This window comes from Hyperolius riggenbachi, chromosome 7 (genome assembly GCF_040937935.1).
Source record: "Hyperolius riggenbachi isolate aHypRig1 chromosome 7, aHypRig1.pri, whole genome shotgun sequence".
Lineage (NCBI taxonomy): Eukaryota > Metazoa > Chordata > Amphibia > Anura > Hyperoliidae > Hyperolius > Hyperolius riggenbachi.
The window spans coordinates 236,637,325-236,663,832 of NC_090652.1; the positions used below are offsets into that span (position 1 = coordinate 236,637,325).

Consider the following 26,508-nt stretch of genomic DNA (forward strand, 5'->3'; position numbering starts at 1 on the left):
CAGTCATTGTCACTGACAGCCTCTGGCCTCTGGGGAGGCCTTTCCCACCGTCCCTGCATCCTCCGCACACCGAGTGCTCCTGCTACCAGTCGCTGTCATGAATAGCTGCTGGCCTTTTAGGAGGCCTTTCCAACCACTACCGTATCCTCTGCACACAGAGTGCTCCTGCTACCAGTCGCTGTCTTTGATAGCTGCCGGCCTACTAGGAGGCCTTTTCCATCACCACTGCACACAGAGTGTTCCCCTTGCCAGTCGCTGTCATGGACAGCCGTCAGTCTCTTGGGAGGCCTTCACTGCCGTCAGGGGCGTAACTAGGCCCCACCGGGCCCCCCTGCAGAATTTAAGAGCGGGCTCTCCCCCCCTGGGGCCCGCTCGTGGCCGTTTCGTGGGGGCTGGAGGGGTGGCAGCATGAGGGGAAAGCCTTGGCCACAGTCGGTGGGGAGAGGGGAAGTTCCCCCCCTCTTCCTCACCTCGGGGCTCTCCCCTATGCGCTCCCCTCCAGCTAGATATAGTGTGGGCAGCGGGCAGCGGCGGGCAGATACATACCTTCTTCCGTGCGTTCCATCGCAGACTCCTCGCTCTAGCGGCTGACGTCACTTCCGGAAGTGACGTCACTTCCGGAAGTGACGTCAGCCGCTAGAGCGAGGAGTCTGCGGTGGATCGCACGGAAGAAGGTATGTATCTGCCCAGACTATATCTAGCTGGAGGGGAGAGCCCCGAGGTGAGGGAGAGGGGGGGGGGAACTTCCCCTCTCCCCACCGACTGTGGCCAAGGCTTTCCCCTCATGCTGCCACCCTCCAGCCCCCACGAAACGGCCACGAGCGGGCCCCAGGGGGGGACCCGGGCCCCCCCCCCCCCCCCGCGGTAGCATGGGCTACAGGGCTTATTGTTACCCCATTGACTGCCGTCCCTGCATCCTCTGCACACTGATTACTCACGCCGCAAGAGGCTGTCAAAGTCCACCGTTGTGCGCTTGTGCAAGTTAGCAAATCCACTGTCAGGAGCCAATGGCGGACACTTACATATGCAGATGGACGCAGCTACAGTAGCATTTTATTATATAGGATGATTTGTGCCAGATTAGTTACATAGATAATAGTAAGATTGCAAATGTGAGACAAAAATTATTTCTTAGATACCTTGTAGACCATAACAGACCAGCTTTGGCATGTTACTGAGATGACGTCTTACCCAACCTGAGACCTGCAATGTTTGTGAAAGAGAGAGGAAGTGGTCTGAAATCCAGACCTGCAGAGAACCAAGGTTACATTTTTCATCCAAAATAAGCTCTTTTTTCACTTTAATAATGCTGTCTTTGTTCATACATTTCTGGGTTCTTGTATGTTAAGCATTGTAACCATTTTTGGTCATTTGGCATAGAGACCACAGTGAGTACTGTGCAGGTATGTCTGGACCAATGGCACAGTGTGTGATCTATGAAACTCTGAAAAGGCACTCTTCCTGTACACTGTGAAAGTCTGAAGCCTCATAAGGATTGTTGTTAGATACAATCATGTGTGATCGTTTTGGGAAATAGTCTCATTAATGTGTGAAATGCAGATAGCTGCATTTGAAGCCCTGCTGTTGTTCTCTCTCTGTCCCATAGTACTGTAACTGGCTCTTGGAAAACCTAAGCCTATGTCTATCACAAAAACTATCACAACCAAATGTTCCAAGTGACAATTTTATTTCATACCTGAGCTTCATTTTGCAGTGAACTCGACTATTTTGATTAAAACATTATTGAAATAAAATTTGGGGCAATAATAAAATACAATATTGGTAAGAACTGTTTTTGACCACGAGTGTACTTTTTTTTAGCTGGAAGTGGGGATTTCTATCCTGTTGAAGTAGCATCTTATGCTTCGTTACCTTTTAAAAGACATTGGGCCTGATGCTATTCACTTTTACTGCTAAGTTTTCCCCTATGAGATCATTTTTCATCTTCTATTTAAAATAACTTTTCAGTACTCTGCAATTGAAAAGTATTAAAAAGAAGGTAAAAAAGTAATGTCAAAATTATTATGAGTATTTTCTTGCTTGTTGGTGGATTAAAAGGCATTTATTAATAAGATGTGAAATAGCACCTAGGAGAAAACTTAGAGACACTGAAGCAAAAAAAATAAAATAAGATATAATGAATTGGTTGTGTAGTACGGATAATTACTAGATTAGTAGCAAACAAAATATTCTCATATTTTTAGTTTTATAGTATTTTTATAAGATTGCATCATTCTCTAATATTTGCAGTTTACACACTACTCAGCATTCTAAATGTTTTTACAGAGCAGTCTTGTGAACTATTGAGCTGTCCTCTGGAGTGAAAAAGAAAATACAGTGTCTGGCAGTTGATAACAAGCTTCAGAAGACAGAGCTCTCTGCGACTTTGAAAGTCGTAGAGATCAATGGCTTTTTTTGCATAGATAACAACTGGAGTTTCTTAACTCTTCCTGTACTGGAAACAATATTAGACTTATGTCTCGGCTCCTAATGTTTTATTTCATAGCTGTACTACACATACAAATCATTTTATCATAATTTTTTTTCTCGCTGCAGTATCTCTGAGAAAAAGTAAATTGGATAGGGCCCACTGTCACTTTCAAGGACAACTTAAATAGGAACTCCAGCCTAAACAAACATACTGTCATTAAGTTACATTAGTTATGTTAATTAAAATAGATAGGTAATATAATCTCTTACCCACACTGTTTTAAAAGAACAGGCAAATGTTTGATTTCATGATGGCAGCCATCTTTTTGGTTGAAAGGAGGTGACAGGGAGCATGAGACACAGTTCCAACTGTCCTGTGTCCTGAGCACCTCTCCCAGTTGCTAGGCAACGTGAATAACAACATAGGAAATCCCATCATGCTCTGCACAGCATCAGGGAAAAAAAGCCTGGGCTTTTTTTCTTTGATGGGTGGAGCTTAGCTAAAAATGCAGCTAAAATGATGCTTTGGTAAGAAAAACGAAGTTGCTGTGAAACAGTTAAAGAAACACCAACCCTTTTCAGTGCTGCTGAGGAGATTTTTAGTCCGGAGGTTCACTTTAAGTGAGAAGAATATGAAGGCTTCCATTTTTATTTCCTTTTAAACAATACCAGTTGCAAGGTAAAAATGGCAGCCTCCATATCCCTCTCACTTCAGCTGTCCTTTAACAAAATAACAGGGATACAATGAAATAAATAAAAAAAAATTGTCTTTAAATTGCATTGATATAGTTTAACATGCATCCCTTACTGATCTATTATGGTCATCTAAAACAGAAATCTGAATACATGGTTCATTGTTCGTCAGCAAGGACTGAACATCTGACATGGGGCTTCTCCCTTTCTAGTAACAAAAAAGTATTGCTGACTGCAGAAAGTGGGGTCACCCAGAATGTAAACCTGTAAGCAGTTGCTACCTTACATTACTAGTCTATTCTATATTCTTGGCTGCCTTTGTCCAGCAATACTGTATCAAAGCAGAAGATTATTTTTCAACCCTGTACAGTTTTCAAATTTAGGGAAAAACGAGGGAAGTTTGTAAGGTGTTGGTAAATTGTAAAGCTATATAGGTTCACTTGTTGCAGGGATGCATTGTGGGAGACATCATATACTCACTCCAACCTGAATAATCGCAAATACCTTCTGTTTTTGCAAGTTTTACATTTGCCAAATTCAGTACAACAAATCCCCAAAACAAGATGCAGGACAATTGAAAAACAATTTGCAATACAATATTTTTCCACACTCCTGCACTACTAGTCCAGCAAAAACCATGTTTCCCATACGGTCCTCCAAACAAGAGTTTCATTCACCCAACGGTCCTCCACAGAGTCACAATCAGTGCAGCCATTCTCTGTGATCTGGGGAATTGGTGTGACAAGTAAAACAGCTTGGCTCTATTCCCCCCATTTCTACCAATTGGATCTGTCTCTCATCTCTGTCAGTAGTCATCTTGGGTGCCCATCTTTGTCAGCATCCACCTTGTGCCTCCTATTTCTTTCTGCAGGTAGCTTGGGCTCCCCGGCTCTGTCAGCCATCACCTTGTTTCCATTATCTCCGAAAGCATGCAGCTTGGACCCCCATCTCTTTCAGTAGGCAACATAAACTCCATTCTCTGTCAGCACATATCATGGGCTGCTCATTTTAATCAAAAGGTAACTTGGGTCCCTTATGTCTGTTAGCAGCTATGCTGGATCCTCCATTCCTGCTAGTACCTATCATAGTCCTTCTAATCTCTGGCAGGATTTACCATAGGACACCAATCTCTGCCAGCATGCACTATCGCAGTCAGTAGCCCAATTCTTTTCAGTTCCCACCATGAGTTTCTGCCTCTGTCATCAACCACGGTGACATCCCCACCTCTGTCAGCAAGCACCTGAGGCCCCCATCTTTATCATCACTCATCATCAGCCACACCATCTCTATTAGAAGCTACCAATGATCCTCCTTTGCTGCCATGAGGCAACATAGGCCCTCATATCTGTTAGGGCTTCGCTGGAATAAATGGCCACCAGTAGCTCTAAAATTTCTTTTAACAGATCCAATTGGCCTTAAAACCTACTGGAAACCAACATTACTCCAACATCTGTCAGGAGACTAAAGGTTGCTTGAGGCCTTTACTTTGTACTCATAGACAGTCCCAGTCACTGCTAGTGATCAGCACATGGTAGAATGTTGAAGTCATGTTGCTATATAAAGCTGGTAACGTGCTGTAAGAAGAGAGGAGATACATGGGTGTTGTCACACTCTGCGTTTGCGCAGTACTACATTCTTGTCATCTGGAATAGGATCGAGGAACAACTGCTCCAGTTTCACAAGGATTTAAACAAGTTTCACCCTATCATCAAGCTAAAAATGAGTCACTCTACCTCCCACATACATTTTCTGGACACCACTATCCAGATTAAAAAAAAAAACCACTCGGCTCCAGACTGCTGTGTACCAGAAGCCAAAAGACAGACCCTTTTACCTGAAGATTGACAGCTTCTACCCAACACACACCAAGAAAGCAGTCATCTTCAGCAAGGCCCTATGCTATACCTACATTTGTTTGGACACTGGAGACACAGACCATCAACTCCATAACATCAAAAGGGACTTTGTGAACAGTGGTTACAGACCCCAGATTATAAGGAACCAAATTCAGAGGGCCACACAAGTACCCAGGGCTGGAACTTTAGCGAACCAAGGAGGACCCCTGTAGACATGCTAGCATATGTATTTGTAGCTGTGTCATGATAAGAAAGAAAAAATCCACTATACACTCCTACATAGTTTTATCTCAAGGATATCTATTGTGAGGACAAACAAATGTAGTGCAGTGTGATTAGGCATTCTCCCTGGGGGAGGTCCTTCCAAGGTTGATTGCTGCAAAAAATATGGGATTGTTGCCCTATGTGGGCAAAAATAGCCAGAGCTCCCAACTGCTATGGCAAACTTCAGACACTAGTGCATGTGAACCTTATAGGAAGCCTGTACAGCTGCAATTTTTATTTCATTTTTTTTTAAGTAGTTTACCTGGCTGTCATGCAAATCTTTAAGCTTCAGAAGGGTAAGAGTCATACCTTCAACCATTCAACCAGCATGAAACCAGTGGCATCAGACTTCTGAGGCAGGGATTCAAAACATTTGGATCAGTATGGCAGCTGGGTAACTAAAAATTATTTAAAAGGGAATAAAGATGGCAACCTTTTGCATTGTTAAAAAACATGGCATCCTTATTCAATCCACTGCAAGTTTCAAGTAAAGCAAATATGAAGTAACAGAAACAGAGCCCATGATTAAAAAAAAGCAATGAACTATATAACGTATATCAGAGTCTATGTCAGGTGAAGATTTAATCTTTACATTTTCAGGGATTTCTAGAGATTGATGTAAATATAAGAAAGCAAAGTGGAAGTGGGAGTATGGTGGTATGACCTCCTGGGTTCCCTGTTGGACAGTGAAACCATCTATCATATAAAACAACCAATAAGGGGACCATAGAGGAGAGACTTCCTTCAGTTTTCACTAAAGGCCCATACACACGGCATACAAATGTCTCTCAAAACAGGTGACGAAGGACAGTTTGTGCAACAATTGCTCCGTGTGTACGCAGCAAGTGACAAAGACTGTCTGCAGACAAGCCCTAGCACGAGAGATCAAACCGTCTGACCAATCACAACTTTTTTATTGCAAGCCGTCTCACAATTTAGAGTTGTAGTGTTGAGTGTACGAATGTCATAAAGACGGACAGCTTGAAAGCAGACGACAATGATCACTTTACAAGTTTGTGGCAGACTGCTTCCGTTGTGAGATCACTCAGTATCTTGTCGTGTGTGTACAATTGTTGCTGGTGCGAATTGTTGCTCAAAACCGCACGCTGCAATCATCTGTCTTTAGTTCCTGCCTCGCAGCTAAAGACATTTGTATGCCATGTGTTTGTACCCTATATGGGTAACTTCCCTTCATGTACATTAACATCATATAAGGTTAGAGAAACCGAGAGCCCAACATAGTGTAGTATGTTCAGCATAAAATTAGTAAAGATAATTAGTGAGAAGAGTATACTCCCAAACGTGGGTTACCACAAAGGCAACCACTGTATAGGCAGGTGAGGAGATTAGACCTGTCCTCACTCAGGATTAAGAAGTCGCTCTCTGTAGATCAGAAAAGGGATAGATCACCCCTCCACCAGGGGTGGAGGCGGTACTCCTGCTACTGCTGAAATTCTGTTTGTCCCCACGCTTATTGCCTGATGAAGCGGGCGTGGCCTGCGAAGCGCGTTGCACTTTTGGGGTACTATATAATAAATGTGATTACTATTATACAGACAGTCTTTCGTGTCTGCTTTATGGAAGTAAGTCCACCACTTCCTCCAAGCAAATTTTAAAGGTTTTATCCACTTTTACCCTGCTGGCGCCTCTGTTCCCCGTTTGCTATTAACATCATATATTCAGTTTAGATAGAAGCAGTTTTCACAGGGTTACTTTCATGCTTGCAGCATGGGTTACCAGTGAATCCCTTGCCAGAATGGTGACCTTAGCTCCTACATTTGTGTACCATAGTAGTTGTTTTTTTTTGCTCTTGGAATGTCGATATCCTAAACCGTGGGCATATTGTGAAGGAAATACTATAGTCTCCAAATTCTCATATTAGCGTAACCAATAACTGTTGCTGGTGCTCAGCAATGTTTGATAGAGCACAAAATCAACACAATGAAGTCTTCCCTGAAACTATGTACAAGAGCTGGCACAGTGTGTGGGGACACAATACTATAGACACACTAACCATTCTCCTGAATTTCAATGAGCTGTTCTGACTATAGGAAAAGGAGGTCATTTAGGAATATGGTGAATGTACAGCTTAGTTCCAGTAACAGATGTAAATGTTATATATTAGGACAGAGTATGCAAATGAGAGCTCCTTTTTGTTTAAAGTTTCGGCAGTAAAAATCCGGTTGTGAAAATTTAGTTATGAGACCTGAAAAAACCCAGCTGAAGAAGGCAACAGCAGGCCCTGAGGATAGGACTGCCATCAACATTCTGACCAGACCTCAGGGGGCAAGGCAAAGATAGCTTGAGAGTTATTGTACAAAATTATGATAAAAAATGCATATTTGAAAAAAAAAAACCCCTAAATATACAATACTGTGCAAACATTTTAGGCAGGTGTGAAAAATGCTTGCACAGTCATGAGTTTTGTAGGATTATAGTCAGGTGTATGACAAACCAATTATACCAAACAGGTGCTAATGATCATCAATGTCACACGTAGGTTGAAACACAGTCATTAACTGAAACAGAATCTGTGTAGGAGGCTTAAAACTGGTGGAGGAACAGGCAAACTCTGCTATCAAGATGAGGTTGTGGAAGACAGTTTCATGTCGTGGCAATATTGAGCACAGCAAGAAGACACAAGGTAGTTATTCTGCATCAGCAAGGTCTCAACCAAAAATTTCAAAGCAGACTGAGGTTTCATGATGTGCTGTACAAGCACATTTTGAAACCGTGGATGCAGTGGTTGCCCAAGGAAACTTAGTGCAGCAGATGAAAGGCACATCAAGCTTAATAATCTTTGAAATCGCAAGATGTCCAACAGTGCCATCAGCTGCAAAATGTCAGAAACCAGTGGGACCCAGGTACACCAATATACTGTCCAGAGAAGTCTAGCCAAATGTGGTCTTGATGGAAGAGTTGCAGCCAAAAAGCCATACCTCCGACCCCAAGCGACTTAAGTATGCACAAAAACACAAGAATTGAGGTGCAGAAAAATGACAGCAGGTGCTCTGGACTGACGAGTCAAAATTTCATTTATTTGGCTGTAGCAAGAAGGCAGTTTGTGCGTCAAAGTATACTAAGTATAGTGTATAGTGGTCTTGGCCCCTAGTAGCGTTGACACTTGATCCAGTGAAGTACTGTCAGTTTTTGCATCAATGATGCAGTGATGTGTCAGCTTGTTAACCAAGAAGCCCTCTTACTAAAAATGCTATCTAAAACAGAATTTTGCCTTCTTAAAGTAGAAGGTATTTGGGATAATTCATGTTGGATTGAGCATATGAGGTGTCCCATAGTGCATCACTGCTGAATATGCTAATTGTCCCCTTGTTGTCCATTAAAGCTCAACACACCTCCAAAACCGCTGGAATTCAATGATGTGTTAATTGTGCAGAGCCACATTAATCTAACATGCATACAGACTGTTTCGGACTGGGTGATCCTCATCAGTGCATGGCATGGATTAATAAGGCTCTATGGGGTAGGAATTGAAACATGCAGAGTTACTAATTGCCCAGCAAGCTTATGGTGAACCAGAACGCATGCATGGAAAAGGGGCACTAGGAAAAATGGGCATGAGGTTCAGTTAATAAAAATATTGTTAATAATCATTTGGTTAATACAAAAATTGTTAATATCTACATATATTCCTTTTTTTTAAAGTGTAGATGATGTATATTATTGTAATAATATTGGCAAATGAAAATTGTTAATAACAATAATAAAAATAGAAAATCTTACCGATATTTTGTTACAGCTTAACCTAACCCTACTCTCACACAGAACTCTCCGCTACCAGTGCCTAACCCCAACCTCTCCTGGTGGTGCCTAACCCTACCCCCCCCCCCAACATTGCCTAACCCTAACATCTCCCCTAGTGGTGCCTAACCCTAAATCCCCCCGGTGGTACCCAACTCTAAGACCCCCACGGTTGTGCCTAACCCCTTGACCCAACCCTAAGACTAATAACATATTTGAAAAACTTGAATGTTCTAATGTTGAAGACAATATTTATCGGGTGCCCAGACTTCTGCTTTGGGAACCCAAATCATCCATTAGCAGCAGGCACCCAAATTTCCTGCTACCACCAAAACTCCTGGGAGTGTGTAAGGGGCTAAAAGGACCAACAAGCCCTCTTACCTGAATAATAGTAAATGTGTTCTGTTTTAAGAAGGCAAAATTCTGTTTTCCGCAACATTTTTGGCGAGTGGGCTTTTTGGTTCTTTTAGCCCCTAACACCCTCCTAAGAGTTCTGGGTCACCATGAGCTTGCTGGGCAATCTGTAGCAATTTTTAAAAAAATATTTGTTAACAAAAATGGAATTTCATTTAAGCATATGACAGGTATACTATAATATCCATACATGAGAAGAATGGCTGTTTAATCCAAATTCCAGCCTTTCTATATGACTTTTTAACTAATAATCATATTTTTCTTGTAGAGCTTTGCAAATGTAAACCAATGAAAGCTTCACAGAAGACTTACCTGAAGAACAATTACAACTATGGTAAGCATGAACTGAAAGCTCGGCCTTATTTAATTAATTTAATGTTATACTGTATACTACCTTTTCCTATTTTAAGTCATTGCTTAGCCATTCAAGTCATATGAGAGTATATTCGCATTAATTAAAAATCCACAACATTTTCTGCATTGCATTGCACGTTAACTTTTGTGCTAATTGTAAGGCCTGCACATCAACTAGAAAGAATTGTAGTCCATTAAAAACAACTTTAGCCCTTTGATGTTGGTGGGTTACTACAGATAAGCTGCTCGCTTTAGGTCTTTCCAAATTATTTTGACTGGATTAAAATGAACCAAATACCATTTTTAGCACCCAGCGAATCTCAATAGCACATTAAAATGTATGCCATCAATGTGGCTCATTAATAAAAAAAATCCTTCATTTTTACCTCTTCTTTTTACATTTAAAAGTTTAGCAGAGGTCCCTACTTCCGAGGCATGGCCAACCACAGAAGTTTCAGGCAAATAAGGACTGATGTAATTATTTTATTGCAAGCATTAGCAGAGAGCAAACCAAAACTCTCAGTGGGGGTGGGGGGTTCTGAGTGATAGGACATTGTGCGTCAAAGATTTTAGAGAAGTCACAGACGCTATCTTCACACCTACCTCTGGATAAATAATAGGCAGCTAGAAGGGGAGGGGGGAACATGGCAGCTAGTGTTGGGCGAACAGTGTTCGCCACTGTTCGGGTTCTGCAGAACATCACCCTGTTCGGGTGATGTTCGAGTTCGGCCGAACACCTGATGGTGTTCGGCCTTTTAAGTTCGGGTTCGCCCCGAACTACTGAATGGCCGCCGAACAGGGCCGAACAGGGCCCCTGTTCGCCCGAACATGCCGCAATACGGCCCCCCTATGGGGTCGCAGGCATAAGGGGGGAGCATGCCCCGATCGCGGGGGGGTCGGAAATTCCCCCCACCCCCTCCGCTAGCGCTCCCCTCTCTGCCCGCTTCCCCATAAAAAAAGTTTAAGGCAAGTTAAATAGTACTTGGTGGCTGGCCTGGCAGTGGAGTGAGGAGGAGGAGGAGTCCGAGTAGCAGAGTGACGCGTTGAGGCCGGGCAGCGGGCGGTTCAGCGGTAGTACCCTTGTGGTACTTCCGCCCTTTCTCTGACCTCACGTCCTCTGCATACGAGGGTACGCGTCATGCGTACCCTCGTATGCGTCATCACGTAGAGGACGTGAGGTCAGAGAAAGGGCGGAAGTACCACAAGGGTAGTACCGCTGAACCGCCCGCTGCCCGGCCTCAACGCGTCACTCTGCTACTCGGACTCCTCCTCCTCCTCACTCCACTGCCAGTGCCAGGCCAGCCACCAAGTACTATTTAACTTGCCTTAAACTTTTTTTATGGGGAAGCGGGCAGAGGGGGGAGCGCTAGCGGAGGGGGTGGGGGGAATTTCCGACCCCCCCCCGCGATCGGGGCATGCTCCCCCCTTATGCCTGCGACCCCATAGGGCCCCCAAAATGGGCATGTTCGGGGGTCCCATTGACTTCCATTGAGTTCGGCGTTCGGGCCGAACATGCCGAACATCTGGCCCATGTTCGGCCTGTTCGGCCCGAACCCGAACATCCAGGTGTTCGCCCAACGCAGCTCATACAGCTATTAGAAACTAGGACAAATTGCAGAAAAATAAATAGTACTTGGTTCCTTGCGCCTTTGACTTGGCAATTCCAGATTATTCACTTTATTCTTTAGCCATTCTATGATTGAACGACAATTTAAGATTGTTGTCATGACCCACTGTCTCTTGAGATTCAGATGTTTTGAAATTTTCCTTTAGATTATCTGGTATAGCTTAGAATTCACTGTTCCATCGATGATGGCAAGCTGTCCAGGCCCGTAAACAACAAACCAGGCCCAAACCAGAAAACTCTCACCACCATATTTCACAAATGGAATAAGGGTCTTATGCTGGAATGCAGTGGAGGTTTTTTTTTCATTCCAAATGGAACACTGTTCATTTAACCCCTAAATTGTGTGCCTTATACATCATTGCTCTCCTTTGACTCTTGAATATCAACATTTGCCAGTAAAATTATAAGTCAATCTGTTTAACTTTCTAACTCTCAGACTATTACACACCTTGCAGTTGCAGTTATCTTTGATGGCTAGCCGCCTCTGGGTAGGGTGCAAATGTTATCAAATTTCATCCATTTGTACACAATATGTATGACTGTTGGTTGGTAGACTTCCAAACTCTTTAGAGTTGTTCTTGTAACTTTTTTCAGGTTTAAGACTGTTAACAACTCTTCTACTGTGGTCCTCAGATACCGGTACTTCTTTTTTTTGCTGGAACCGTATTGTTTAAATAACTCTCACTCTCACTCATACCTGATTGTCATCCTATTCATTCAAAAATACCTAACTGTAATTTCACCTTCAAACTATATGATAATTCTCGGAATGCACTTACTACTGTATTGGCACACGCAAATATGTTTTTAGATCATTTTTTCAATACATAACCAAAATATATTTGTTTAATTTGTTTAGGTAGGTTTTCTTCATCTGCTTTTAGGATTTTTTTAGAAAATGAGATGATGTTTTAGGTCACACTACTAGAGTATAGAAAAATATAGAACATTTTAAAGGGTTCAGTCCCACTGTATATTCAGGTCAAAGTTACTTGGATAATTACACTGATCAGGTAGAACCTTAAAACAACCTTTCAAATACTGTGAAGGACCCCTTGTGCCATGAAAACCGCTCTGACCCAGGGAATCATGGACCCCACAAGACCTTTTAAGGTGTTCTCTGGGCATCAAAGTGGCGTAGTGGTTAGCACTCTTGCCTTGTAGCACTGTATACCTGGTTCGAATACGAGCCAGGGCACTATCTGCATAGAGTTTTTTATGTTCTCCCCGTGTCTGCGTGGGTTTCCTCCCACATCCCAAAAACATACAGGAAAGTTAATGGGCTTCCCTCTAAATTGGCCCTAGACTACAATACATACACTACACAATATAGACATATGACTGTGATAGGGATTAGATTGTGAGCTCCTCCGAGGGACACATAATGACAAGACAATATGCTCTGTACAGCGTTGTGGAAGATGTCGACGCTATATAAATTCTAAAAAATAATAATTCTCCTGTGGTATTCTGGCACCAAGATGTTTGCATCATGCTCTTTTACTCCAGTACGTTGCAAGGTGGAGTCCCCATGAATTAGACATACTTCCTCAGCATGTCTCACGTTTTTTAATTGAGATCTTGGAATTCGGAGGCCAAATAAAATACGATTCCTCAAACCAGACTACCTTTTCCCATTGTTTTGGGGTCCAGCTTTGAAACTCATATGCCCACTGTAAGTGCCTTTGTTGGTGGATAATGGTCAACATGGGCACTCTGACTGGTGTGAGGCTACACAGACCCATTTGCAGCAAGCTGCAAAGCACCTATTGCTGATAACCAGCATGATGTTTTTCATCAATTTGTACTACAGTCGCTCTTCTGTGGGATCAGACTAGACAGGCCATAAATAAGGTTTGGGGACTCGTGAGTCTTTTATCGGTTTACCGGTTGTATTTCCTGGGACCTCTTTTGGAAGGTACTGCCCACTGCGTATCAGGAACACTGTACAAGAACTGCAAATTTGGAGAAGTCTGATCCAGTCTCTAGCCATCACAGTTTGGGCCTTTGTCATAGCTGCTCAGATCCTAAGCTTTGCCCATACCCCTTCTTTTAACATTTCACCTTCAATAACAGACTGTTCACTTGGTGCCTAATGTAATCTTCCCCTCAAGTAGCTGAATAGTGCACTGGTCAAGTGTACCACTTTTGATATAGAAAACCAAGGTTTGAATCCTAACAAGAGCTGGTACCTGACCAATAAGGGGTATGTAGGCAAGACTCCCCAATGCTCCAGGGGGACTTACTGAAAGTAACACAGGGGTTGCAGCTCTTGAGCAATTTAGAGAAACTGGATAGTGTAGTGGTTAAGAACATCATTTAATTGCATGAAAATAATCCTGATATGCCTACAGCTTGGAATTGGTCCAGTCGGATTCATCTGAAAGTCCACCAGATTGTCCAAATTACGAAGCAGCAGGCACAGCACAATTATTTGCATCTTATTGTCTCTCTTCAAGAGGAAACACAAACATGGGAAGAACATTGAATTGGCATTAAGACAGGTTACACCCAGGATCCTAGAGCTGCAACTTGCAAGGCCTGAGTGGTAACCACTTAATCACCCTACTGGCTGGACAGTGTACTGTTCAAGGGCTCTGTCTCTGACACAGGAGACCTGGGTTAAAATATTATCTCTTCCTGTTACGTAAGCCAGCATCTATTCAGTAGAAGACCTTGGGCAAGACTCCCTAACACTGCTACTGCCTATAGAGCGTGTCCTAGTGGCTGCAGCTCAGGCACTTTGAGTCCGCCAGGAGAAAAGCGCAATATAAATGGTATTTGTCTTGTCTTATATAGAGCATCAGCTGTTTTAAAGTTATAAAATAACCAGTTTCATTGTTTGATGTGTTAATCCATATACTGTAAAATATCCTTATTCTGACTTTAGTCATTCGAGCCAGAGTGAAGGAGGTGATGGTGAAATGCCATGATGCCACTGCAGTGGTGGAGGTGAAGGAGATTCTCAAGTCTTCCCTGGTGAACATTCCAAAAGACACAATCACTCTGTACACCAACTCTGGTTGCCTGTGCCCCCAGCTTGTGGTCAATGAAGAATATATCATCATGGGCTACGAGGACAAAGAGCGTACCAGGTACTTGCAGAAATGCTGTCAGATGTCTTCAGTCAGGTAGTACAAAATACAAAAGTATCACTATGCTCCAATAGGATCAATTACTGTCAGGGGATCACAGCAATGAAAAAGGTCACTTTCCCCTTCGTCTCTTAATACCAACAAAATCACTGTGCTTCCTTACTACCCTGTAAAATAAAACACGCACATAGTGCCCAGTATTGCCTGTAGTAAGCTACAATCTGCACCCCGTGCTGCACTCCAGTGCTGCATTCCAAGGGGTAGTGCCACCACCTTATGAGGGACAAGAGCTTAACTCCCCCTTTGTGGGTACACTCACCAGATGTGCATCTTGAGTAACTGCATATCATAACATAGCCGGTCAGCCAAGGAAAAACTCTTTTTGTAAAAGCAGACTCCAAGTTTAATGAACAATATGCAAGTGATCACAAATGGACATACACGCTCCAACAACGGACAATAGAACAGCACGTTACCACACTGTATCCCTGCTTCCTGGTGTGACATCAGCGCGCACCTCTGACTCCTCCCTACGCGTTTCGTCACAGTACATGACCCATACAGGTTAGTCAGGTAGAACAAAGGACAGGAATGCTGGTAGATTTGGTGCATTCATATTAAAGTCCCAATTCAGTCATAGTTCTGTTATTTGCATTTAGTAGAACATTCAGTCTTAAAGGGAACCAGAGAGGAACGAAAAAAAAAAAAAAGCTTTTATACATACCTGGGGCTTCTTCCAGCCCCATAAGCCTGGATCGCTCCCACGCCGCCATCCTCCGCTTCCTGGATCGGCGGTACCGGGTCCGTCACTTCCGGTGGACGCGGCCAATTGTCCGCATCACAGGGGCTCCCTCCATGTATGTACGCGTGAGGCTGCACAGTAGGTGATGCGGACAATTGGCCGCGTCTGCCGGCCGACTGGCGGCCATGACGGGACCCGGTACCGGCGGATCCAGACAGCAGAGGACGGCGGCGTGGGAGCGATCCGTGCGTATGGGGCTGGAGGAAGCCCCAGGTATGTATAAAAGCTTTTTTGGGGGGCCTCTGGTTCCCTTTAACTCTTCCCCTGTAGGCACATGTTCATGGGGGGGGGGGGGAGGAGGGGTGGTAATTGCTATGTCAGCTGAAGCCATGCCTCCTGGATAACTTTAGGCTACTATGAGCTGATCTCTAGTAGGGAGGCATGGCTTGACTGGGAGGGAATAGTAAGCAGGCAGTTTGGTTTATTGAAGAGGAGTTGGGATTGTACATTGGTGCTGGGGGTATTTTTTCTTATTTTCATTTTGCAACTTTTGGCGCCACAGCTTTCCAATTCATGCTTAATGTATTGCCAGGTGCACTGACTCTAAGCACCCTGGCACACCATAGCTACAATTAACATTGCAGGCTATGGTACTGCTGGAGGCACTACATGCATCGAAAATAAGTGCTTTGTTGCATAGAGGTAATTTTGTTATAGAGTTAATAATTTTGTCACGCAATTGAAATGCTAACATGTGACCATCATTTTTTTTTATCTGCAATTTGTGTGTGATCACATACAGTGTCAGTGGGTGTGGCCAGTACTAGCCTATGCAATGTGTTACAAGACAAACTATACAAATGCTAAAAGGCTTTCACATTGAGTATGCAGTGGGTTTAGGGATCAATCACTATCAAATTGATTTCTGCACTGGAACGAATTGATCAGCTTCCTATATCCTGGGATGAACTGACCAGTTTGCTATATCAAGCCTTGTCATCCTGTGTCTGCCTAGCTTTAACTGAGTTGACAGCAGTAATTGGTACTCTGACATGCCACTGAGGTAGTGCAATGATGGCCCCAATGATGGAGCCGTGGTCCCGCCCTTGAGACCATCGGCTCCTATTAACAAAAGAGCAATGAGCAGCGTGATTGGCTTTCGGGGCCATTACCTTCCCGCCTGATTGGTACATGTCTCTGCAAAGTTGTGCAGTGACTTCCTAATGATGGCAGCTGCAGCTGCATGTATGTATGGACACCGGAGGACACAGGGGACGGAGGAGGAGGACACAGGGGGTAGCAGACACTGGGACACAGAGGACACAGGGTAACACGGGATAGCAGACGCTGGGACACACAGGGTGACATGGGGATAAAAGACATGGATAGAAAACACAGGGGGACGGAGGCACAGGTCCGAACATGTATTATTCGAACTATATGACACACTGACTTTCCCCCCCATTTTTGGGATAAAAAAGTGCGTCTTATAGTCCAAAAAATACGGTACTGTGCTTTGCATATGCTTTTTGTCTTATTTAATAAGCCTGTTTAGTTTCAACAAGTTAAGCATTATTTCCTGTTTCCAAGGCATTTTTAGACATTCAAAACTGTTTCACAATTCCTAGACATATTTTACTATTTTGAGAAGACCGCAATTCATTTAGAAATATTTACTGTAAAAATGAGTACCTTCACAATAATTCTTGGAAATGTTTTGTTATGCATGTTTAGTAACTCTGCAGATGTCGCAGTAAAGTTCACAGAGTACAAGAGAATAATCTTTTATAGATTAGTTAAAATGGATTTTCCCAGCAAAAAAACTAACTACTATGTGGTGCGTATTTTAAACATATGCTTATAGTACAAGGTAGTGGTGATGAACTTATTAGAACTAAGTGAACTGTGCTGTAGTATCTGCTGTGTTGCAGAGAAAAGAATGACCACTGCCATTGAAATACAGGGAGTGCAGAATTATTTGGCAAGTTGTATTTTTGAGGAATACATTTATTATTGAACAACAATCATGTTCTCAATGAACCCAAGACTCATTAATATCAAAGCTGAATATTTTTGAAAGTAGTTTTTAGTTTGTTTTTAGTTTTAGCTATTTTAGGGGGATATCTGTGTGTGCAGGTGACTATTACTGTGCATAATTATTAGGCAACTTAACAAAAAACAAATATATACCCATTTCAATTATTTATTTTTACCAGTGAAACCAATATAACATCTCAACATTCACAAATATACATTTCTGACATTCAAAAACAAAACAAAAACAAATCAGTGACCGATATAGCCACCTTTCTTTGCAAGGACACTCAAAAGCCTGCCATCCATGGATTCTGTCAGTGTTTTGATCTGTTCACCATCAACATTGCGTGCAGCAGCAACCACAGCCTCCCAGACACTGTTCAGAGAGGTGTCCTGTTTTCCCTCCTTGTAAATCTCACATTTTATGATGGACCACAGGTTCTCAATGGGGTTCAGATCTGGTGAACAAGGAGGCTATGTCATTAGTTTTTCTTCTTTTATACCCTTTCTTGCCAGCCACGCTGTGGAGTACTTGGACGCGTGTGATGGAGCCTTGTCCTGCATGAAAATCCAGTGATGTTGCAGCTCTGAAATATGGCTAAACTGGTGGCAAGTGGCATCTTGGCAGCTGCACGCTTGACTTTTCTCAGTTCATCGGCAGTTATTTTGCGCCTTGGTTATTCCACACGCTATTGACTATTGACTATTTTGAATGAAACGCTTGATTGTTCGATGATCACGCTTCAGAAGCTTTGCGATTTTAAAAGTGCTGTATCCCTCTGCAAGATATCTCACTATTTTTGACTTTTCTGAGCCTGTCAAGTCCTTCTTTTGACCCATTTTGCCAAAGGAAAGAAAGTTGCCTAATAATTATGCACACCTGATATAGGGTGTTGATGTCATTAGACCACACCCCTTCTCATTACAGAGATGCACATCACCTAATATGCTTAATTGGTAGTAGGCTTTCGAGCCTATACAGCTTGGAGTAAGACAACATGCATAAAGAGGATGATGTGGTCAAAATACTCATTTGCCTAATAATTCTGCACTCCCTGTATAGTGCCTGTTGCAATGCTCAGGACATGGAGTGACTACAGCAATTTTAGAGGAAGTGGAGTGATTGCTGCCATGTTGCCAGACAGATGGTGACTACATCGCTTTTAAAAATGGGCACTAGATATGGTGGTTAGTAGAATGTCTGTAAAATTAATAATATTCTACTATCTTCTACTATGTATAGTCGAATATCAGTAGAATATATAGTAGAATATCTGCTATCCCCTTTGCCAACCTATCCTACCCCCTGCCTATGCCTAACAGTAACCTCTCCCCATCTATGCCTAACACTAATCCCTATCTCTAACACTGCTGCTATAGAGTGGATAATATAGCCACTATGCCATTATTTTATCCTTTACGGAGTTCTGCCACATTATAGAAGGGAAGTAGGATATTTAGGTGGCGGATGCGTGGTGGAAATTTGGGCACTGCCAATAGTAGCCAATATTAGTATGAGTGCCTATGGGTGTACCCAAACTTCCACAGCACTGATATTTTTCATTTTTTTGCAGCAGGTTGAGTGCTTGGGGGAAGGTTAAAGGGAACCTAAACTGAGAAGGATATGGATTTTTCCTTTCAAAATAATACCAGTTGCCTGACTCTCCTGCTGATCCTGTGTCTCTAATACTTTTAGCCACAGCCCCTCAACAAGCATTCAGATCAGGTGTTCTGACTGAAGTCAGACTGGATTAACTGCACGCTTGTTGACGGGGGTGGTTAGGGTTAGGCATCAGAGGGGGTGTAGTTAGGGTTAGGCATCAGTAGTGGGAGGGTTCTGTGTGAGAATAGGGTTAGCTTTAGCTGTAGTAAAATATCTGTATCATTTACCAATATTTTACTATTGGAATTTGCACTGCAAAAACAGTAGACTATCAGTAAATTTACTATTTCGAGCGCAAAGATTTCTGGGTGCCCATTTTGCATGTACGATGTAGCAGAACTCATTAGTGCTTAACGATTTCAGCCACACGGACGTGATCCTCACGTCCAGACGGCTGCTCTGCTGCAGAGGCCCGTTCTGGCGCGCACCCCTGTGCCCCCTTGCCGTTCCCCAGTAGCCCTGAGATCAGTGAACGGTCACATGGTTCCTGTTCACCGATCTAAGTCCCCAGCAGAAAAAACGACGGTCTCTTATCAGAGGCCGCAGTCTTTCTGCAAAAAAAAGTTTCCCGTCCTCCTTGTGCTTCCAGGAAGCGAGAGGCACAAGGTAAAAAAAAAATGAAGGTGGCTATCTTGTGGCCAAATAGTAAAACTACATCTACATACATTTTTCAAGCCAATTTACACACATTATAACAATGAAAATTAACTGTTTATTTCCCAACAACATTTCAACATTGTTGCAATGTTATAGGGGATTGAATGACTGCTGCAATGGTAATGACAAGGAGTGATTGCTGGCATGGTATAGGAGATGGAATGACTGCTGCCATGGTAATAAGGAGTGATTTTTGCCATGTTATAGGAGACAGAATGACTACTGCCATGGTAAGGAGATGGAGTGATTGCTGCCATGTTATAGAATATGGAATGACTACTGCCATGGTAAAGAGAAGGAGTGATTGTTGCCATGTTATAGGAGACAGAATGGCTGCTGCCATGGTAAGGAGATGGAGTGATTGCTGCCATGTTATAGGAGACAGAATGACTGCTGCCATGGTAAAGATATGGAGTGATTATTGCCATGTTATAGTAGACAGAATGACTACTGCCATGGTAAGGAGGAGTGATTGCTGCCATGTTATAGGGGATGGAATGACTGCTTCCATGGTAAGGAGATGGAGTGATTGCTGCCATGTTATAGGAGATGGAATGACTACTGCCATGGTAAAGAGATGCAGTGATTGCTGCCATGTTATAGAAGATGGAATGACTGCTGCCATGGTAAGGAGGAGTGATTGCTGTCATGTTATAGGAGATGGAATGACTGCCTCCATGGTAAAGAGGAGTAATTGCTGCCATATTATAGAAGACAGAATGACTACTGCCATGGTAAGGAGGAGTGATTGCTGCCATGTTATAGGAGATGGAATGACTGCTGCCATGGTAAGGAGATGGAGTGACTGCTGCCATGTTATAAGAGATATGACTGCTGCTGTGGTAAGGAGATGGAGTGATTGCTGCCATGTCATAGGAGACAGAATGACTGCCTCCATGGTAAAGAGATGGAGTGATTGCTGGCATGTTATAGAAGACGGAATCACTGCTGCCATGGTAAGGAGGAGTGATTGTTGCCATGTTATAGGAGATGGAATGACTACTGCCATGGTAAAGAGGAGTAATTGCTGCCATATTATAAGAGACAGAATGACTACTGCCATGGTAAGGAGATGGAGTGATTGCTACCATGATATAGGAGACATAATGACTTCTGCCATGGTAAGGAGATGGAAGGATTTCTGCCATGTTATAAGAGACGTAATGACTGCCGCTATGGTAAGGAGATGGAGTGATTGCTGCCATGTTATAGGAGACGGAATGACTGCTGCCATGGTAAAGAGATGGAGTGATTGCTGCCATTTTATAGGAGATGGGCTAATTGCTGCTATATTAAAGTAGATAAAAGGCCTGATTAAACTAAGCCTTAGTCAGCTTAGCATGGCTCGGTAAACACAATCACTGGGCGGCTGCTGAAAACCAAAGGGTACTTGAGTTTTCTGTACATCAGAAGCTGGGATTGCTTACATTGAAATGAATAGGTGCATGTTCATGGCACGGAGTACATAACACCAAGTGTATAGAAATAGGGGTAGTGCAGGAGAAAAAGAAAATCAAATCAAAGATAAACTAAGTAACTCACCACTGTAAATAACATGCACAGAAGGATCCGCAAACCGACCATTGGTTGAAAAAAGCTGGTATTCTTTATTCAGGAATTCCACATGACAGGTGCATAAAACCACAAGGTTCAACTGACGCGTGTCGGGCTTACAATCTGCCCTTAGTCATAGTTGACTATGACTAAGGGCAGATTGTAAGCCCGACATGCGTCAGTTGAACCTTGTGGTTTTATGCACCTGTCATGTGGAATAAAGAATACCAGCTTTTTTCAACCAATGATCGGTTTGCGGATCCTTCTGTGTATACTTATGGACTGGCCTGGCTTACCAGATCCTGCACCCACTGGTTTGATTCATAGGGGGTAGAGCGTTTTGAACTTCTCCATTTTCTGTAAATAACATGATCGTTTTTTAAATTAGGAAAAAAAGATAAGAAAATCCGTATCCAGTGTCACTGGCCAGTTGGCTATGAGGAAAAGCCCAGCATGTATGTGACCCCTTAGGCCTCTTGCACACTGCAAGCGATTCAGATTCAGATTCCGCTTTTTAATCTGTTTTTACATCAGATTCAGATTCCGATTTGCAGTGTGCAGGGAGAAAACTGCAAATCTGAATCTGAATCGGAAGTAAAAACAGATTAAAAAGCGGAATCTGAATCTGAATCGCTTGCAGTGTGCAAGAGGCCTTACCCCAAGCAATACCTAGTCAGATAAAATGGCATGAATTAATAAGTGGTGTGAAACAGGCCCCTTTTAATTCATCACATGAGAGTGGTGGGGGTGCTATCTGATTGCCCCTGTATTAAGGAGGGGACTAAATTTTTCCATAAGCCTCCAGTCTACTATCCTGACTTTTTCTTTGGGACACAAAAGTGAGACAAAAACCATGGCGGCCCCCAGCACAAATTTCAAAAGGCACCACTCTCTAAAGTTTGGCACTCATTCCATGTTTACCATTTTAACGCCCGCCCCCCCCCCTTTCCAATGCTTTTCCTCCCCCTCCTTTGCAAGTGTGTCCATTATAGTACCCCTCCCCCACCCTTTATAGGCCAGTAATCCTCAACCACATTACTTACATTTCTATAATTTGCTTTCATTGGCTTTATTAAATGAGAGCCAGAGTATCTGCCACCACGTTATACGAGAAAACGTGTTTGCTGCATATGTGACAGGAGACATAGTAAGTTGTGATTTGCAGTCAGTGCTGTCAATCATCATGCAGTAAATCTTCTGCTCAGAGAAGATATGTGACTTTTGGGGAGTCTGGGGGCAACTTGGGGTGTGGGCAGAGTACCACATTGCATACTATAGGACCACATGCAGCCTTCCTGTTGCCTGTGGACCACCAACCCCTTTAAGTGTATTATCTTAATGGTGAACAATTTAAAAATAAAAAAGATATTAGATAATAGCAGGTATTTAATTAGCATGTTCACTGAATGTAATTTTTCCCATTATACAGACTTTTGCTGGTGGAAGGTTCCTTAGCTGAAAAATGGATGGATCGTCTTGCCAAAAAAGTAAAGGTAAGTCCTAAAGCTGGTGTGATTTATTACAAGAAAACAACAAGAGACAATATTCAGCATCAATAAACATGGGGCCTAATGCAGGAAACCATGGTAATATTGCCATGCAGATACATTGCACAGAAATATAACTCTTACTAATGGCACTGTGTGCCGCAGGCTACGCTATTAGAGCAACCTGTGATGCTCAAGTAGCGCCACCGTTGCTATGATAACATGCGTTACTAACGAGTGTTATCATTAGTAGCACCTGTTACCTTAACAATGGTCATGCTAGTCGAGTAGAAGCACTGAGTAACATCTATACTTTATATTTTGTAGGTGACATGATAGTGGGCAGCATGGTGACATAGTGGTTAGCTCTCTCGCCTTGCAGTGCTGGGTCCCCGGTTCAAATCCCAGCCAGGCACAATCTGCACTAAGTTTGTATGTTCTCCCTGAGTCTGCGTGGGTTTCCTCCGGGCTCCCACATCCTGAAAACATATAGATAAGTTAATTGGCTCCCCCTAAATTGGCCCTAGATTACAATACATACATTACTTGACAGATGAACAGATATAAGACTTTGGTAGGGATTAGATTGTGAGCCCCTGTGAGGTACAGTTAAGTGACAAGACTATATAATCTGTACAGTGCTGCAGAAGTTGTCTGTGCTATATAGATACTAAATAATAATAGTAGTATAGTATCAGGTACAGGGACGGATTTACCATAAGGCACTGTAGGCACGTGCCTACAGGCGCCTGATGATGGAGGGGTGGCTCTTTCTCTTCCCCTAGTGCCTTTCTCCTTCCTTATGAGTCCCGAGCAGAGCATAAATGAGAGTTTACTTACTAAGCTCTTGGCACTCCACTGATGAGCTCTCCCTTTAGTCGGGGCATCACTAGCTACTTAACCTCCCTGGCGGTTTATTTATTTTGCCAGGGAGGCTGCAATGTGGTTTTTTTTAAATTAAAAAAAAAATATTTCATGCAGCCAACTGAAAGTTGGCTGCATGAAAGCCCACTAGAGGGCGCTCCGGAAGCGTACTTTCGATCGCCTCCGGCAATCGAAAGTAACAAGATAGGCCGCAATGAGCGGCCTATCTTGTTTCGCTTTCCTCGTCGCCATGGCGACGAGCGGAGTGACGTCATGGACGTCAGTCGACGTCCTGACGTCAGAGCCGCCCGATCCAGCCCCTAGCGCCGGCCGGAACTGTTTGTTCCGGCTGCGCTGGGCTCGGGCGGCGGCGATCGGGCAGCACACGCGGCTGGCAAAGTGCCGGCTGCGTGTGCTGCTTTTTTCAGAACGAAAATCGGCCCAGCAGGGCCTGAGCGGCGACCTCCGGCGGCATACCCCGAGCTCAGCTCAGGATTACCGCCAAGGAGGTTAATAATGAGTGTACCTCTGGCTACCTAATGCTAAGGGACACCTGTAGATACCTATGACGGGTAAGATAGAAGTGACAGCCTGGCCAGCCAGCACACTTGCAGTGCAGTTCAGTGGCCGTTTGTGGGTTCCTGGAAGGCGAAATTTAGGGTGCCAGGACATCCGTGCATATAGGCGCCTAATCAGGTATATTGCATTATTGATCACAGCCTCTATGACATTTTAAACAAATTCAATATAAGCAAGCTAAAAATATAAGCTTTATATTTAGCTGTAGATTCCCTTTTTCTTATGGTGTTTGTTCTAAAATATATATTTTATATGCATTACTCTATTTTCTTTACTTACAATGTCTATTTGTGTGTTTTGCACAGCGTTGGGATCAAAAACTTCGCAGTCCTCGAAAAAGCAAGTCTGTGGCCCGAAATGGCAACAATAAAAACAGCAACTCAAGACAAATGCATAGCTAAACTAGCAAGGATGATGTATATAAAAACTCTTTTGGACTTTTATACAAAGATTTGCATTGGTGGAGCAGCAAAGAAGAAATTGCACTATTGCACGTTATAACCTATTGTTTACTACAAAATATTGTAGTCGATTACAGTTTTTCCCCCCTCTTTTATATTTGCACGGATTACTAAGCAATAGTTTTATTCCACTTTCATTACTGTTGACATGTCTGTTAATCAAAGAGATTAGGAGCCGGATGGATGAGAAGCTTGGAGAGAGTTTATATGTTCTGATTTAAAGCTATTCAACTTAATGGACCTGACTTATAAATAGATCTGTCGCCCATAGCAACCAAGCACCCATTTTCATGGTATTCTGTTTGAACTGAAGAATTTGGTTGCTATGAAACAGTGATTTCTGACGTACACACATGGCCTTAAAGGGGTTCTTTCACGAAAAAAGTAGGCAGTTAAAAAATGTGACAGATGACAGGTTTTGGGCCAGTTCATCTTTTTAAGGGGGATTCTCAGGGCTTTCTTTGTTTTCAACAGCATTTCCCGAACAACAGTTGCAAAATCTAACTGACATAATAGTGTGCAAGTGATCAGGGGCGTAACTAGGCCCCACCGGGCCCCCCTGCAGATTTTCAGAGCGGGCCCCCTCCCCCCCTGGGGCCCGCTCGTGGCCGGTTTTTGGGTGCTGGAGGGGTGGCAGCATGAGGGGAAAGCCTTGCCCACAGTCGGCGGGGAGATGGGAAGTTCCCCCCTCTCCCTCACCTCGGGGCTCTCCCCTCTGCGCTCCCCTCCAGCTAGTGAACGTGTGTGGGCAGCGGGCAGCAGAGGCGGCAGGATACATACCTTCTTCCTTGCGTTCCATCGCCGCCTTCTCGCTCTAGCGGCTGACGTCACTTCCGGAAGCGGAAGTGACGTCAGCCGCTAGAGCGAGAAGGCGGCGATGGAACGCAAGGAAGAAGGTATGTATCCTGCCGCCGCTGCTGCTCGCTGCCCACACACGTTCACTAGCTGGAGGGGAGCGCAGAGGGGAGAGCCCCGAGGTGAGGGAGAGGGGGGAACTTTCCCTCTCCCCGCCGACTGTGGGCAAGGCTTTCCCCTCATGCTGCCACCCCTCCAGCCCCCAAAAAACGGCCCCGAGCGGGCCCCAGGGGGGGGGCCGGGCCCCCCGCGGGCGCAAGCGCTGCAGGGCCTATTGTTACGCCCCTGCAAGTGATTAGGGAGGCCGGCTGGTATCTTGCTATTTTGGCAGTTAAACTGCTGTTCAGGAAATGCTGTTGAAAACAAAGAAAGCCTTGAGAATCCCCCTTAAAAAGATGGACTGGCCCAAAACCTGTCATCTGTCACATTTTTTAACTGCCTACTTTTTTCGCGAAAGAACCCCTTTAACCCTAAGGGATGCATATACATTTTAAGACATGAGTAATAACGCCATTGTAACTGATAGCCATTACGAAAATATTTCCTGTTGTTTTCCATTACGAAGATTCAAATAATTTGGTTGGTTGTTTTCAGATGACAGTTTAGGAACAATCTCTGTACAGTCACACTGCTCAGCTGCCTAACAAGCAGTATGTTCTGCTCTATAGATAGAGAAGGGGGAGGCACATGGGCGGTGCCTCCTGTGAGGGTAACAACAGTGTAGGACTAGGCTTTTTTGGCTTAGCCAGTCACTGAAAGAGACCACCAATGTCAGGGGTCACCTGTATGCTCTGTAGTTTTTTGCCTGGAATGTTCATGAATAATCTAAGGTGTTAACACAGAGAGACAAATAAAAAACTGTGCTTCCATATAGCAGGGAGGAGATGTTTGAAGAATCAATATTAACACTATGGTCCATATGCAATTATCATTTTCTTCTGAGCTTTCACCAAGGTGATATTTTCACAACTTGTCAATAATGCTTTTTTAACAACAAGCAAGCAAGAAACATATCAAAATTATTTTGGTAGTACTTTTTTCACCTACTTTTGGTACTTCTTCAGTTGCAAAGTGTTGAAAAGTAATTTTAAAGAGAAAATGAGAAGATGAAAAATTA

General features: G+C 43.5%; 1 protein-coding gene across 1 annotated transcript in view; it reads left to right on the forward strand.

The window, feature by feature from the left end:
- Positions 1-24,920, forward strand: part of FRZB (frizzled related protein) — a 52,711-nt gene extending 27,791 nt beyond the window's left edge. The window contains exons 3-6 of the mRNA XM_068246997.1: positions 9,685-9,750; positions 14,288-14,492; positions 22,575-22,638; positions 24,381-24,920. Of these exons, the coding sequence (XP_068103098.1) occupies positions 9,685-9,750; positions 14,288-14,492; positions 22,575-22,638; positions 24,381-24,476 (431 nt within the window). The 3' untranslated portion in view covers positions 24,477-24,920. The remainder of the gene's footprint in view (positions 1-9,684; positions 9,751-14,287; positions 14,493-22,574; positions 22,639-24,380) is intronic.
- Positions 24,921-26,508: the final 1,588 nt, after the last annotated feature.